The sequence below is a fragment of the Scomber scombrus genome, chromosome 2 (assembly GCF_963691925.1).
Source record: "Scomber scombrus chromosome 2, fScoSco1.1, whole genome shotgun sequence".
NCBI lineage: Eukaryota > Metazoa > Chordata > Actinopteri > Scombriformes > Scombridae > Scomber > Scomber scombrus.
Genome location: NC_084971.1, coordinates 35,969,127 through 35,985,871, shown reverse-complemented (window position 1 = coordinate 35,985,871; position 16,745 = coordinate 35,969,127). Strand labels below are relative to the sequence as shown.

General features: G+C 39.8%; 1 protein-coding gene across 1 annotated transcript; it reads left to right on the top strand.

Moving 5' to 3' along the window:
* The first annotated feature begins 6,095 nt into the window (after positions 1-6,095).
* On the top strand, positions 6,096-16,058 carry LOC134000139 (myelin and lymphocyte protein-like). The gene is made up of 4 exons (XM_062439457.1): positions 6,096-6,238; positions 13,039-13,206; positions 13,375-13,497; positions 15,866-16,058. The coding sequence occupies exons 1-4, from the start codon at positions 6,149-6,151 to the stop codon at positions 15,938-15,940; spliced, it is 456 nt and encodes a 151-aa protein (XP_062295441.1). The 5' UTR covers positions 6,096-6,148; the 3' UTR covers positions 15,941-16,058.
* The last annotated feature ends 687 nt before the right edge of the window (positions 16,059-16,745 follow it).

Here is a 16,745-nt window from a genome sequence, read left to right as displayed (position 1 = left end):
TAAGCTAGTAGTAGTACTGTTCGGGCTTACAGTGTGTACTACAAGTGTTGCTGTAGCTTTGATGTTTTTATATTACTGTTTGTTACATGATTAAAAAAAAGTATTTCTAGAAGTTCATTGAAAATCATACATTGGCCCTCCAATGGTGAGACATACAACATGAAAACGTAAGTTCATACAGACAAATACATAAAAACTAAGGTGTTACAAGTCTAAGTATATGATTCAAATAAACCAATAGATCAATAGTAAAACAAAAGTGCTTTCAGGTGATACACAAAGGCCACAAATGACATAATTGTTACGATGGTAACAGCTAATTCAGACCCAAATAAAAACAATACCTAAAATATGTATCAATTATGGCTGGGATCATTTTCATTATCGATTGATCGGCAGATTATTTTCTTGAAAAATCATTGAAAAAATAGTGAAAAAATGGCGTCAACGTCTTCTCAGAGACACAATGATGACTTCAGTTTGTTTGTTTCTGTCTAAAAGTCTCAAACCTTCAGATATTCAATTATCTGTCATAGATGGATGGATGGATGGATGGATGGATGGATGGATGGATGGATGGATGGATAGATAGATAGATAGATAGATAGATAGATAGATAGATAGATAGATAAATAGATAGATAGATAGATAGTCAGTGTAGCAGCAGCATTACACGGACACATAGTGGCGATACATATACTACGATATACTAAATACGGTAACTATACATACTAAGATAGCAACATAATAAATATAAAGAATAGGCTATACATAGTGAAATAGCAAAATAGCAATAGAGGACAAAGAAAAACATGAAAACATCACATTTTAGAAGCTATAAAACTTCAGTTGGAAGGATGCAGCTCATGGGGGGGGGGGGGGGGGGGGGGGTAAATGTCACAATATCACAATAAAATATAAAACTAACAACAGAAAATGAAAACTGAACTAATCGTCATGAACTGAGTTGTAGAAAACAGGATTTCCCTCTCTGCTCCATCCAGTGACCCTCCTCCACCTGTCCGTCACAGCTCCTCCAGGATTCAGTTTCTAGTAGTGATGCAACCTGAGCTGCAGGTGAATTCCTCTTTTCCCCTCCTGCTCTATTGTCCTGTTGATGGTGTTATCAGGTAATGGGCCGGCCTGCTGGGAGACTCTGTGTTATCTAATCTTCAGTTCAATCAGCAGAGCCTGAACTCGGCGCTGAATATTTAATGATCAGATGATAAACGCTACAGTCCTGGATCAATACTCCAAAAATAGATTAAATAAAGTATGTTTCAGTCTCATAGCTTCACTAGAAACAGCTTCTGCATTAACCTTCCTGTCGTCCTCCCGGGTCAAATTGACCCCGTCTTTTTTGACTGTTCCTTCTTTCTTCCCTTCCTTCCTTCCTTCCTTCCTTCCTTCCTTCCTTCCTTCCTTCCTTCCTTCCTTCCTTCCTTCCTTCCTTCCTTCTTTCCTCCGTCCTTCCTTCCTTTCCTTCCTCCCTTCCTTCCTTCCTTTTTTCTTCCTCCCTTCCCTCCCTTCCTTCCTCCCTGCTTTCCTTCCTTCCTTCCCTCCTTCCTCCCTTCTTTCCTCCCTTCCTTCCTTCTCCCTCCCTTCCTTCCTTCTTCCTCCTTTCCTTCCTTCTTCCTCCCTTCCTTCCTTGTCAAGGACAACAGGAGGGTTAAAGTAGGGATGAGACTTTTAACTACATCCTACATCCTGCTTCATGAGTAATGGTGAAGTTGGTCCTGATGGTGGCGCTAGAGGAGAGGTGGTTCATCCTCTGGAGAGCAGGACAGTTCATGGAGATCTGACTGCAAATGTAGATATTCCTTATGTACAGCTGATTAGGAGTTATGGTGCGTTCCAGTTGTGCTCAGAAGTCGTAATTTCTGAGTTCCCAGTCTGAGTTTTCAACTGGAACACCTCTGAAGTCAGACAAACCTCAACAGTCCGGACCTCAAAATCCAGTTTGAATATCCTGTTTTGTCTTATTTGTGTCGTACACACATCACTGTCCAACTTCTATCTTCTATCTAATGCTACGCTGTCTATTTGATCAAACAGAGACTCTACTTCTTCAGGACGCTGAGGACGACCAACCTCTCTGCAAAATTATTGGAGTCTTTCTACTATTGCTCAGTGGAGAGAATAATGACATACTGCATCACGGCCAGGTATGGGAACTGTTCAGAGGGTCAACACAGCACAAATAAATAATTGGACCCCCACCCGGAAGACACCACTGCCACAGCAGAGCCTTAAAGACAGTATTCGCCCCTTCCACCATTTGTTTACACTCCTGTCCTCTGGGAGACGCTACAGGGCCCTGATGTGCTGCACCTCTAGACTGAGGAACAGTTTTTATCCTTCAGTCATACACCAACTGAACTCTGACCCCCAACACCCCTCCCTCCCCAACTACCACTATAATAATCTTAAACTGCATCACCACAGGCTTTCTGTTTTCTTCAACTGGAATGATTAAAACTCAGATGTGACATCTTTCCCAGCTCCAACTTCTAACTTCGGATGTAAAATGAAACAGAGCAGCATCATCATCATCTGAGGGCCATGAAGATGTTTGACAGGTTTCATATAATTTCACAGATAACCAGCTAGAAAGCTGTTAGGCTGTTTACTTTAGGGTAAATGTAACTAACAATTATGATTAGATGTTTGGTCCATAAAATGTCGGAAAGTGGTGAAAAATATCAATGATCCCAAAGTCCAAGATGTCCTCAATTGTCTGATTTTGTCCACAACACAAAGATACTCAGTTCACTGTCACAGAGGACTAAAGAAACCAGAAAATATCCATCATAAACCAGAAATGATTTTTTAAAAATGCCTTGATTATTAAAATAGTTGCTGATTGATTTAGTAGCTGGCAACCAATCGATTAATCGACTAATTATTGAAGATCTCATTTACATGGAAACAGACAATTTCCAAGATATACAGCAATGTGACACAGATTTAGGCAGATGTTTAGATTCTTCTCCATAATGTAACATCAGGGAAGTGTCTGATGGTCCAACCTGAAGAACAAGGAGTACTGCAGCTGATGGTTCTGATCTCAACATCATGGAGTCAGTCTGGGATAAACATGAAGCAGCTGAGATGCCCAAAATCCACATAAGAAGAAGAAGAAGAACTGTGGCGACCTTTCCAAGATGGAGGAACAACAACCGACCTGCCGACTACCTGAAACAGCTGCTCACTGATAATACGGGTTTACTTTAACTTTCTGATGTTCAATCAAGTTTAGAGCAATAAAAACCATTCAAAGCTTCCTCACTTGACTTTTAGTCCCTGAAACCTTTTCACAGTATAACAGAAGTCGGTCGGCTTTGTTTTACAGACAGAAACAGTTTCACTCTTAATTGTTCAGTTAACTTTGTGTTGTGGTTCTTTGGGCTGTGATGAGGTTTTAGTTACCAGACGGCTTGTAACCAGTCAACCATCCTGCAGGTGTCTGACAGGTGTGGAGTCGTGGACGGTGACAAAAAACTTACGATGAGTGTGTCTCCTGCCAAGTGGAGCCGCTCGGCTCAGCCTGGCTCGGCTCGGCTTGGCTCGGCTCAGTAAGGGTCTTTAGTTTACATGAGAAACTTTAATTTCACATCATATCTGAGAATCATGATCCATTTTTTCTCCAAATTTTCCTTTTATTACCTTTTATTTTATTTGGGTATTCTTCATTTTTGCATGTTTATCCTATCTCAGCTGATTCATGAGAGTTACGACAGCATTTCCTAATTACCTTTGGGTTTTTTTTACTATATAAAGCACTTTGTGTTACATTACCAGGTATGGACAGTGCTATACAAAGTTTGATTAATTCTCTGTCACGTCACTCACAGTTTGACAGATGATCAGATCTGATGTCGCTCACATTACTGAAGATGTTTTCTGTGTTTGTGTCGGAGTTTAACGTCACTGTGACGTTCGGATCAGAGATGAGACTCCTGATAGAGACGAACTGATAAAGAGACAGAGGTGACAGAAGTATTCAGAACATTTACAAATAGACTCCCATTATAAGAAGAAAAACAACAACAGTTCTGATACACAATTCTGTATTCAGCCTTTTCTCTCATCTTTGATTTTTGCTGAAATATTGGATAATTTGAACATTTATTGAAATGAAAGCATGTGAGAAGTTTAGAGGGAAAAATCAGTATTTGGTGGAGCTGTTAACAACTCATAGACATCTGAAATGTGAGCCGACTACACACTGCTGTCTGGTTTCATCTTTAACAATGTGTTGTATTTATAAAGCTTGTTATATTCACACCTACATACATTTACACCTGATGCTGTCTGATGGTGGCTACGCTAACACTCCCCCTGCTTCTAGTCTTTGTGCTTATCTAAAATAAGCTAAGCTAGGCTAACCTGAACCTATCAGTCCATCTGCTCAGTGATTACGTCACCCGATGTGTTTGTGTCCAAACAGGAGAAACATGTGGAACAAATAATAATAATATTGTTTCATGATGTGTATCAGTCACAACAATGACTGGAACTAACAAACACACTGCAGCCTTTAATGTTATTTATTATTAATTTAACTGAACTTTTCCTGCTTTAAGTCAAACAGTTAAATACTGCTGACACTGCTACTATTATTACTACATACACTATGAATGGGAAACATTTTCTCTCTTGTGCATGTCATTACTGTAGTTGTGTTGTTCTTCACTGTTGATCACGACAGTTTGTTTGCGTGTGTATAAAGAACCTGTCAATCACACTGTATCTGTCATATAATATAATATAATATAATATAATATAATATAATATAATAGAATAGAATAGAATAGAATAGAATAGAATAGAATAGAATAGAATAGAATAAAACAAACACACTAGACAACATAAAAGCAGACATACAACATAAAACATCCCATTCCACATTAAACACAGTTCATATGTGTAGCTTGGCTCTTCACAGTGTTTATAATTAGCATCGTACTGCAACATCGTATGGTTAAAGAGTCTGTCTACAACCTTAAGAGCCAAATAGTCACAGCAATTAAACATCTGCTCAAAGACTGTGGGCCAACTCCTCCCGAAACTCTATGAACCAGCCTCACAACAACATGTTAAAGCTGGCTAACAACATCATCTCTAATCAGAACCATGAACTGTTTCCATCAAACTGTAGATTCAGAGAATCCTCATTCAATAGATGAGGCTGCAGCATTCCTCCTTATGCTGAACACTGAATCTAAGTCAAGGTTCATACTACAGATCAAGGACCAGCTGAAGGGAAACTGATGTGCATGTTGTTTGTAGAGTTTGATGTGTCATGTGTTTCTATCTATCTATCTATCTATCTATCTATCTATCTATCTATCTATCTATCTATCTGTCTGTCTGTCTGTCTGTCTATCTATCTATCTATCTATCTATCTATCTATCTATCTATCTATCTATCTATCTATCTATCTATCTATCTATCTATCTATCTATCTATCTATCTATCTATCTATCTATCTATCTATCTATCTTCTCAGTCTCTCTGCTGTGTTCAGGATGCTGACAGTAGCCAGATAGACTCTATATAGTGTCTTCTATTAGAATAAAGTATATAAATCTATATCTAATCTGCTATATAAATTAATAATTACTCACATGCATATTGTATAGTTATTACTATTAGCGTTACCAGTGATGATGACATATTTTATCGTAAGCATAAATTAACATACATAGGAACAATTAACTAATAATAATATTAATTAACGTTTATTTACCAGAGATTATAAAGTTATTTACAAAGACAAACAGATGAACTCAAACTGAACAAGAGAATAAAAACTCTACTATCGTTATGTCAGTGTTAGCTTGTTGTTGTTTGTTTGTTTGTTGTTGTTGTTGTTGTTGTTGTTGTTGTTGTTGTTATTGGTTGTCATGGTGATAAATGAGTCCTACAGGTCAGTCATTGATAAGTGTCAGTAACTCTCCATCACACTGAAGCTCGCGCAGCTCTCACACACTGTGCTCGGCCCCGGTGAGACTGTGCGGGCCACCGGGCGTGTCTCATGGACAGTCCGGTTTTTCCAGTCGGCTCCTCTCGGTTTTAACGGCGGCTGAAACAGTCTGCTTCAGTCTGATCATCAACACCGCAACCAGCAGCAGCAGCAGCAGCATGGCCTCCAACACTGCCACCATGGGAAACCTCCCCAGCGGGATCGGAATATGCACAACTATCCCAGACATCCTCTACGTGCCCGAGCTGGTAGGAAGCTTCTCCGCTGGTTTTAACGCTTAAACAGGCAACGTGCGCGAGGGTTATATACCTTAATATAGGGGCAACGTATCCTGGTGGAGATACAACTCATAAAATCCAATATATACAAAATATGTTTAAAATGATTTGTGGAAATGTTAACTTAGGTGCAAATGAGATAACTAATAACATCAAAGTCAATAAAAAGAATAATTTTCTTCTCCGGTGGTTTTAACGCTTAAACAGGGAACGTGCGCGAGACACACACAGATACATGTTTTATACCTTAATAGGGGCAATGTATCCAAAATATGTTTAAAATGATTTGTGGGAATGTTTACTTAGGTGCAAATGACTAATAACTAATAACATCAAAATCATTTTCTCATCTCATTTTCAACTTAAAAGGTTTAAACATGACTTAATTTATTCTCTATCAGGTTTGTTTGACGCCACTGTTACGCAGCGTTAAATGTTAAAACACACATTTAATAATAATATATCACTAGTATATTTGGTGACTATGTTAGTGAAAGACAGAGATGTTAATAGTAGTTGTGTGCAGACTGACAGACTCACTGATGGGTGAACATGTGTTTTATTCAGATCACTCTGCTAAAAAAACAAACAAATAATTAAACAGTCTTTGCTTCTTATAAAAATCCAAATAAAAACCCAATTTGTTTCAACAACTTGTAAAAAACATAACGCTTTATTCCAGTGTAGTATTTCCGGTTTCAGTGTTTTTATTTATAAGAGACACAGAACATTTATTTTCTATGTTTAATAAAAATAAATCATTATGAGGTCAAATAGAGGCGATAAAACGTTCTTATTCTCACCTGTACTTATTATTTCATTTGATAAATATATTAAATTTACACTGAAAAGGTTTAAAGAGCTCAAAGTGTGATGACAGGTTTTATATGAATGGATAAGAAACGTGTAGATCTTGTTCCTGATATGTTTCAACTCTACTTATCATTTAATTTAAGATCTTCACATTCTTTACACGCACAGCACAGAACAATGTGGACAGTCTGAATTTAAGTTAGATATTTAAATGTCTGATTCTGGTTTCAATGTCAGTTTCTATTCATTTATAAGAGGAACAACACTTTATGCTCCAGATGTTACAGTGTAGAGCATTGTGTGATGAGTTGATGCTGATTAACCTCCAACATGACAACTAACTAATACTTTAAAACCCCAAATACTGTTCATTAAATCATATTGAAAAGGAAATTCTGTATATTTTTTTATTAAAAGGATCAACAACGATCTGGAAGCAAATGTGAACAAATTGTGGCTCCAGAAACACCAGAAAGTTTAAAATCTGACGTTTTCTGAAGCTTTTTAAAGGTTCAATTAGATCTGTCTGCAGGAAACCAGACCGATATTTTCTAATTAATACGCTGGCAAACATAAAAAGGATATTAGATCAGAGAATAAATGTTTATATATTGAACAAATGCTGTAGAATTAGTGAGTCTGTGAGTAAAACTGTGTCACTTAAATGTAACCTGATTCACAAAAACATGTTTGTAATTTTGTTTATAAGAAATTAGACTAAAGCTGCAATAATTATTCCATTAATCAATCAACAGGAAATTAACTGGCAACTGTTCTGATAATTGATAAACTAATTTTTAAGCAAAAATATCAAACATTTCCGCCTTCTTAAATGTGAGTTTTTATGTGACAGTAAATTATCTTTATTCTGTATTTGAATGATCATCAGTTCCCATAAACTGGTCTCTAGTCTGAGTCCCCATAAATCACATCAACAAGAAACAACAATTTAAAATCACATTGATGAATTAAGGGTTCGAACCCGTCGACTGGCTTTACGTTGAGCCTATGTGGTTCTCTCTGGGTTCTCCGGGTTCTCCAGGTTCTCCGGGTTCTTCAGGTTCCTCCCATAGAACAAAAACCTGCAGATGAACTGATGGCTCTGAATTACCTGTAGGTGTGAATGTGTGTGTGATGGTCTTTTTTTTAGCTCTCTGATAGACAAGCAACCTGTCCAGGTGTGCCACGCCCCTCCCCCAACATCAGCTGAGACTGACCCCCCCCCCCCCCCCCCTTAAAATAAGTGGACAGACCAGAAAATGTTGACAATGAAAATGTACAATAGAAAGAAATTCAGTAGATTTATTAGCAGATTAATCAATGATGGAAATATCTGTTATTTGCAGCTCTAAAATCAATCAAACTTTGTATAGCACTGTCCATACCTCGTAATCTTACACTAAGTGCTTTATATAGTAAAACAATACAAAGGAAATTAGGAAATGCTGTCGTAACTCTCATGAATCAGCTGAGGTAGGATAAGCATGTAAAAATGAAAAATACCCAAATAAAATAAAAGGTAACAAAAGGGGAAAATCTGAAAAGGGGGGGGGGGATCTGATTTACAAACAACATTCGAACATAAAAAACACAACCAATGAATAAATACTAAATTAAATTTTAACCCTTTGTTGGTCACACCAAACAAAATGGTATTAAAATATGATTTGCTTTTTCTGCCTCTTTGGGGCCATAACGACATAAAACATACTTTTTTTTTCTTATCGACCCTAAATTACCAAATGGTTGAGCATGTTAGGGTCTCACTCTGTTCAGTAAACCCCTCTGAGAGTGGACAAATTAAACTCAACTTCAACAGCAGGATCATCATCATGTCAGCAATGATTTCGGTCTTGTGTTTTTCTTCGTTGGTTGAACACTAACATGGTCGGTATCCATAGCAACCATAACACAATCCGATGGTCCGTCTGTGCATTGCATGTCTCATAGGAGTGGTAAAGATTGACCACAAAGTTAATGTTAGATAGATTGAGGCCCTGTTTACCCGACAACGCTCGCGGGTGAAAACAACAATATATTTTATCGGATGTGTCTTTCGTTTAGACGGTGACGCCGTTTTTGAGGCTTAAAAACGCAAAAAAGTGAAACCACCCTGCAGAGCGGAAATCTTAAAAACAACCACCGTCTGCCTTAAATGCAGTGGAGTTATTGCTGCGGTCTGAAGCTGTAACCTAGGTGACAGACGCTCTTCCTTCTGCTGATACCTGTCTGCTGCAGCGGGGCCGACAATGACAGAGGAGGGGAGAGAAGTGGAGTCCGAGACAAAATGGTCAGTTTTTGTTTGGTTTTCCATTTCGTGCTACTAGGGAGAGAAGTAGAGGGAAGGTTCTACACAGGCGCAGAGACTTTGTGGTGTTGTGGCCGCCTGCCATGCATACAACATTGAATTCCACAAACTTTTGCGTCATCGTATGGACGCAGATTTCCCCCCAAAAAACATAATATGGAGAATAAAAAGTGAGAACGCAACGCCACTTTTGCGTTTTCTGTTCAGATCGTAAACATAACCTTAGTTTTTGACCAGATATCATGACACAAAGAGACTTCTACCTTCTACCAGCTGAGCAGACTAAAGGGTTAAGAGCAGGAGTAAACAACCTCTTGAACCTTTTTGTATCTAGTTGTGTCAGCATGACCTCGTACCACAGTGGATGGCTCGGATCACCCATGTAGATTTGGCTTTTTATCAAGGACCTGATCTGATACACGTCACGGAGGTTGTTCAGTGATGTTCCAGCACACCTTTAACCCTCCTGTTGTCCTCGAGTCAAGGAAGGAAGGGAGGAAGGAAGGGAGGAAGAAGGAAGGAAAGGAGGGAGGGAGGAAGGAAGCAAGGAAAGGAGGGAGGAAGGGAGGAAGAAGGAAGGAAAGGAGGGAGGAAGGAAGGGAGGAAGAAGGAAGGAAAGGAGGGGGGGAGGAAGAAAGCAAGGAAAGGAGGGAGGAAGGAAGAAGGAAGGGAAGGAGGAAAGAAGGAAGAAGGAAGGAAAGGAGGGAGGGAGGAAGGAAGAAGGAAGGAAAGGAGGGAGGAAGGAAGGGAGGAAGAAGGAAGGAAAGGAGGGAGGAAGGAAGAAGGAAGGGAAGGAGGAAGGAAGGAAGGAGGGAAGGAAGGAAGGAAAGGAGGGAGGGAGGGAGGGAGGGAGGAAAGGAAAGGAAAGAAGGAAGGGAGGAGGAAAGGAAGGAAGGACAGAAGAAAGAAGGAAGGAAGGAAGGTAGGAGGGAGGGAGGAAAGAAGGAGGGGGGAAAGACAAAAGGAGGGAGGAAGGACTGAAGGAAGGAAGAATAGGGGATGGAGGGAGGAAAGAGAGGAAGAAAAGAAAGAGAGAAGGAAGGAGGGAGGAAGGACAGACGGAAGGAAGGAAGAGAGGAAAGAAGGAACAGTCAAAACAGACGGGGTCAGTTTGACCCGGGAGGACGACAGGAAGGTTAAAGAAAGTGAGGCGTGCCAGCAGATGAAAGATGGATCAGTGTCGCTCAGCAGCAGACGACACGGCTCGCCTGAATATCAGAGACTTACAGGAATGTACAAACGTGACTGAGTGTTCATGTGAATCATTCTCCTGCATCACAGACATTACAAGATACCAGCCGAGCGTGTCAGAGAGGTCAGAGGTCACGGCTGCCAGACAGGTGTGTTAGATACGAGCAGATATGAAGAGAGATCAGAACAGAAATAAGAGAAAAGAAGAAAAGACGTCACGCTACCAACAGAGGAAGAGGAATGCTGCATGTGTTATCTCGCATTAATATCCACACACACACACACACACACACACACACACACACAAGGAGGGTGGAGCTCCATGAATAATACAGGCTATCAGTCATCATCAGCTGCAGAATGACGCCCTGCTCTGTGCTGCAAAACCAGGTGGACAAAATAATGGAAACAGTTCAGAAGACACAATAACATAAGAAAAAGATCCAGTTGAATCTGAGTGATGTCCAATAATAATGAATATAAACTTTATTTATACACAAAATAAATGTTTAAGGAGGGGAGGAAGGAAGGAAGGAAAGAAGGAAGGAAGGAAGGAATGAAGGACAGATGGAGGGAAGGAAGGAGGGAAGGAAGGACAGATGGAAGGAAGGAAGGAAGGAAGGAAGGACAGATGGATGGAAGGAAGGAAGGACAGATGGAGGGAACATTTACCCTAACAGCTAAACTTAGATCTTAGGAAGGAAGGAAGGAAAGGAGGAAGGTAAGAAGAAAGGAAGGAAGGAAGGAAGGAAGGAAGGAAGGAAGGAAGGGCAGATGGATGGAAGGAAGGAAGGAGAGATGGAGGGAACATTTACCCTAACAGCTGAAAACATTGGTTACAAAATTAGAAAAGTCATCAAATGTAATAAGTTGCATTACTTTGATGAAGTCATTGAAATAGTTACATTACTTATTACATTTTAAACAGAGTAACTAGTAATCTGTAATCTATTACATTTACACAGTAACCTTCCCAACCCTGTTTATAAGCATGTTTCATACAAAAAGACACAATGTGCTTCCTAAAAAACATGGAGATTAAAAACTTGTCTGATATATTTACTACTGTAACATTCTGCTGCTACTTCACGTGAATCTCCTTCATGATTAATATCCATCATCTATCTCTACATCTAGAAATGCTGCCGTTGTTGTCGGGTTTGATCTTTGTTCTAATTGTTCTGTGAGTTTAACCGACTGACAGCAGGAAGGACTGATGATTAATTAACTGACAAGACAAGATAAAACATGGCAATCTGACAGGTTTGAGTTGTTGGAACAGAGTCAGAGAGGAAAAGTCACATTTTAATATAGTTCATATGTTTAAATGTCATAAAGCTCTGCAGAGATTCAGGATGACGTTTGATTTATTAGTCATTCATATTCATCAGGAACAATAACAAAAGTTTAAGCAACACTTCTTAAATCAAACATCATAAATGGAGTCGGACCAAAATAACAGGATTCAAGTCGTCCAGAAGAACCTGAATCTATGTTTTATATTTAGGTTGATATGATGATCACTCAGGAAGTCCTCTGCCTTTGGTCCATTAGTCTCATTTGTGCCGCTAATTTGTAGAAACGTGAACTTAAAACAATGTTGAACTTGGATAAGAACTTCTGCTTTCTTTGTTGCAGAGCTGAAATGTGGACATTAGGGTTAGGGTCTTATTGATGGTTTGTTTGGAACATTTATGAACTTTCCTTCCCATGCTTTGTGGGTTTGTCATCACCATTCATATCTAAATTACTAAAGCACGAAATTGAGTCTGGTCAATCAATCTGTAGGAGCCAAAATATGTTTTGTTTATGTTTATATTTGCTTGGGCTGCACGTATTGCGTCACATGCATTGATTGACACATGGGTGTGGTTTCCCCTTATTTTACCTGTTCACTTGGTTGGCGGCGGGAGATTTGGACAAAGGGAGTTAGTAGAGCTCCGATATTTTCTGTTGACCGTCACCATCGTCATCATCATCACCATCGTCTTTCATCACTTTATTCTCACAGTCGGATCACATCAGGGTTTTTATATGTTTGTGGAACAGCTGCTTGTCAGTCCTTTTTGATTTTTTCATTCAAATAAACTTCAGTAAAACATCATCAGGACTTCAGTATGATTTTGTGGACGTGTCACAGATAAGAGCCTACTAAGTCTCTCAGCGGCCTTTTGGAAAAGTAGTCGCTACACAATCAATCAATCTTTATTTGTATAGCGCCAAATCACAACAAAGTCATCTCAAGGCACTTAACACATAGCGCAGGTTCTAAACCAAACTCTTCAGGTTCAACAAAAACTATAAGAACAATAATAGTAAGAAATATGTAGTAAAATAGTTGTTGGGTCTCTTTAAATTAAATTAAAGAGTTCAGTCTGGACCTGCTCTGTATGAAAAGAACCCTGAGATAACTTCTGCTGTGATATAAGATATAAATGGATTGAACTTGTTCCTGCAGATCTTCGGCGGTCTGGTGTGGATCCTGGTTGCGTGCACGCTGGTGGTGCCGGCGAACCCTCAGGGCTGGGTCATGTTCGTGTCCGTCTTCTGCTTCATCATGACTTTCATCTGGTTGGTGGTGTTTGCCTGCGGGGGGCATCACAACAAGGGCGGCTGGGCTGCAGCGGTAAGATCACACCTCTCTCAATTGATCCTCTTTGGACTGCAAACACCTTTAAAACTCAGCTTGGTCAACTGGTCATCTGTAGTTGTTACCTGCTGGGAACCATCACAGTATTGATCTATGAAGTCTCAATGTCTTGTTTCTTCCTCCTCTTCCTCCTCTTCCTCCCAGGACTTTGTGTACCACGGCCTCGCTGCCTTCTTCTACCTCAGTGCTTCGGTGGCTTTGGCCAAAGTGACTCTGGAGATTAAAGACGGGAAACCCCAAAACTACCAGCTGGACATTGCTGCAGTGGTGAGTCAAAGTTTTTCACGTCCTAACCATGAAACATCTCCTGCTCTATATTTATATTCTGTGTCTCTAATTGAATATCTTTGCATGATTTCCAGTTAAAAACTCCTTATTTATCTTCTACTGGTCCTTTAGGCAGCCGCTCAGTTCAGCCTCTGTCTATTAACAGGCTGTTTTGGCTCCTGTCTCTTTAAGCTCTGAGTTTAGAGATTGAGACCAGAATGACTCGATAAAAAAAAAACAATGACTGACTGAAGCCTGAAATATACTTTATAACTAATAAATAATGGCTCCATCATGTATCCTGCGTCCTTTTAGAAACTACGTCCACAAGATGCATAAATGAACAGCAGAGACAGTGTAGAGACAGTATAAGGACATGGCAGCTTGTGATATCAGTAGCATGTTAGAAGCTGCAAAAATACCATGACTAGTCTCAGATGTAACGTCTACGTGTAAATATCATGGACTGTATATATAATGGACGTAACATCCGTGACGTCACCCATTGGTTTGTGGACTGCTGCTCGGAGGCCAATAGTATCGGATCTGAGCAGCGCCTTCTTGAAAATTTCAGGTGCATGCTGGGAAAAATAAAAACAGGGATTCTACTTATATGGGCATCAGGAGGAGCATGAGGCGCCCTCCTGAACCTTTGAATCAATCAACCTGTCAATCACCACGTAGCCACGCCCTAATGCATACCCTGCTTTATCGTCACATATAAAATCAGGGAGGCCAAAATGTCCCAAATGAACATCATACTGCATTGAAGAAGGCTTTAAACTAGCGATTGAGACCATAAACACATTTTGAAAACGTTTACTGAGGTTAGAAATCAAGTGAGAAGTTGGTGAATTCTCCATTGACTTGTATAGAGACGGAAGTCCTTTTGACACCAAAACTGTCGCCCCCTGGTGGCCTTTTGATAGAATGCAGTTTTAAGTTACTTCCACGTTGGCATCATTTCAGAGGACCGGAACTCCAAGCCTGGTAAATATGAAAGTTGTGTTTCCATCCTGAGGTCTCTGCTGCGCCCTCTAGTGGAATCCTCCAGTAACACTTTAACCGTCCTGTTACCTTCGGGTTAATTTTAGCACAGAAGAGGCATCAACTCAAAAATGAGGTGTTATTTCATTTAAATTAGGCCTATTGACCATAATTTCCAAACGTATGTGTAAAACCTGTGGTAATAAGTTGGATTGACGTTGGTTATACCTTTATTCTTTATAAACGTCAATTGTGACATTTGACATTTGACATATAACATAGCTGGCTGTCTACACAAAAATAAGCCAGTAAATCTCCAGAGAGAAGTTGAGGTTATTTGAATGAGAGTCAGATGGAGCATTTAGTGACTGTTTGTGGCTCTTTAACATATTTCAGACTCAATATGTAGAAGCTGCTGCTGGTTCCAGAGCTGAACAGGACTAATGATTAATACACTGTGTTAAGTCAGTGAGTAATTTTGCCAGTTTCTGAGAGCGAGGAGCAGGTGGACTCAAACACAGAGAAAGGAAACAGTCTTTATTCTTAAACAAAAACAGAATATAAGGGATTGAAAACACGGAGCAGAACTGGAACAAAGTAGAAAAATGATCAAACAGAGACTGAACAGAAAACCAAGACTTAAATACTAACAGAACTAATGAAGGAATGAGGAACAGCTGTGAGGAGGAGCACAAGACCAAACCAAAACCCAGAAAACACAACAGCACAGAAAGTCCATCAAAGAAAAGTTAAGGAACAATCGAGTGAAACCAAGTGACAACAAACACAAAGAAAACCCAGACTGCTGGAAGTGTAGGGCAGGGGAGGGCTCTTTAATGCATGCCCTCTGGACATGCCCAAAGATTAGTGACTTTTGGAACAGTATTCACGATCAAATTGCGGCTATCACGGAGACCGAATACGAATTTGGCCCAGGGTTATACGTTCTTGGGAATCCTCACCTTTTGTCTGGTGTTGTTGCATATCTCAAAACCTGTAGCAGACTGGATACAAACTAGTATCATGATCGGCAGGCAGATAATAATGAGGGGGTGGAAGTCTCCGGAGGGGCCCTTGCTCAATGACTGGCTTCAGGAATTAAGTAAAGTAGCTGCTTTCAAAAAGATTTCTTTTAACCAGAATTTAATTCTTCGTTATTCTCGGCATAGGGCACGACAGTAGGCGCAGGGGTATTTACTCTTAGCACCGTGGCGAGGGACTGGGTGCCATAATTCTCAGTGTGGAAGGGGACGGGCTGCAGGGGTTTTGGTTGCAGTCATAAAAAAAACAAAAAAAACAAACACAAAGAGTCCCAGAACCACAAGTCCATGATAGTATTTAGCACTTTAAAGCTCACTGATGTTCTCTTCTCCTCCTCCAGGTTTTCTCCTACGTGGCGACTTTACTCTACTTCATCCACACCATCCTGTCCGCAATCCGATGGAAATCCTTCTAGAGGTTTCCTCCCTGCAGAGCCTCACGAACTGATTTATATTCTTAAAGCTTGTACATAGAGGCGCGGCGCTCTGACACTCTGGGAGAGGAAGTGAACGCACCATCCATCATCAGTCTGGTGGAGGCAGGAAGAGTTTCAGGGATTAAAGTGATGGATGACAGTCGGAGCTTCACGGAGCTGCTGAGATTTTTTACCTTCATCCACTCAGGCTGCAGCTTCCTGCTAACATCACTTATTACTGACGCTGTAAATATAAAAAACACAGAATAACAGAACGACTCAGTCTGTTGAATCTGATCTGCTCTGAGGGTTTCTGTTATTTTGTCCACCCTCATGTTGCAGTTTGGTTTTTACAGCATAGAGCTCTCAGCTCTGATGTGGCTCGTTTTATATTTTTATAAGTTTATTAATTCTGTCAAATAAAATAAAACTAATTTAAATTGAAATCAGAGCAGGAAATGTAAGCAGGATGTTTTGGGTTGTTTTTTTTTTGTAAAGTTAGCTTCACTTTTGTAAACTTTTGAAAATACTGAATGACTTGAAAATGAATAAATGTGTTTGTTCTGAAACATTTGAAAGAGAAATGTTTTTGGGAAAAAAACAAAGAAAGAAAGAAAGAAAGAAAGAAAAAAAGAAAGAAAGAAAGAAAGACAGAAAGGAGGAAAGAAAGAAAGATTAACGGAGGAAGAAGAGAGGGAAAGAAAGAAAACTGCTTCTCCAGATGAAATGTAATATTTAGAACAATTGTATTCCACTACTCAGCGGCTCCGTAGCAGCAAGACATCATGGACGTCCGTAGCAGCAA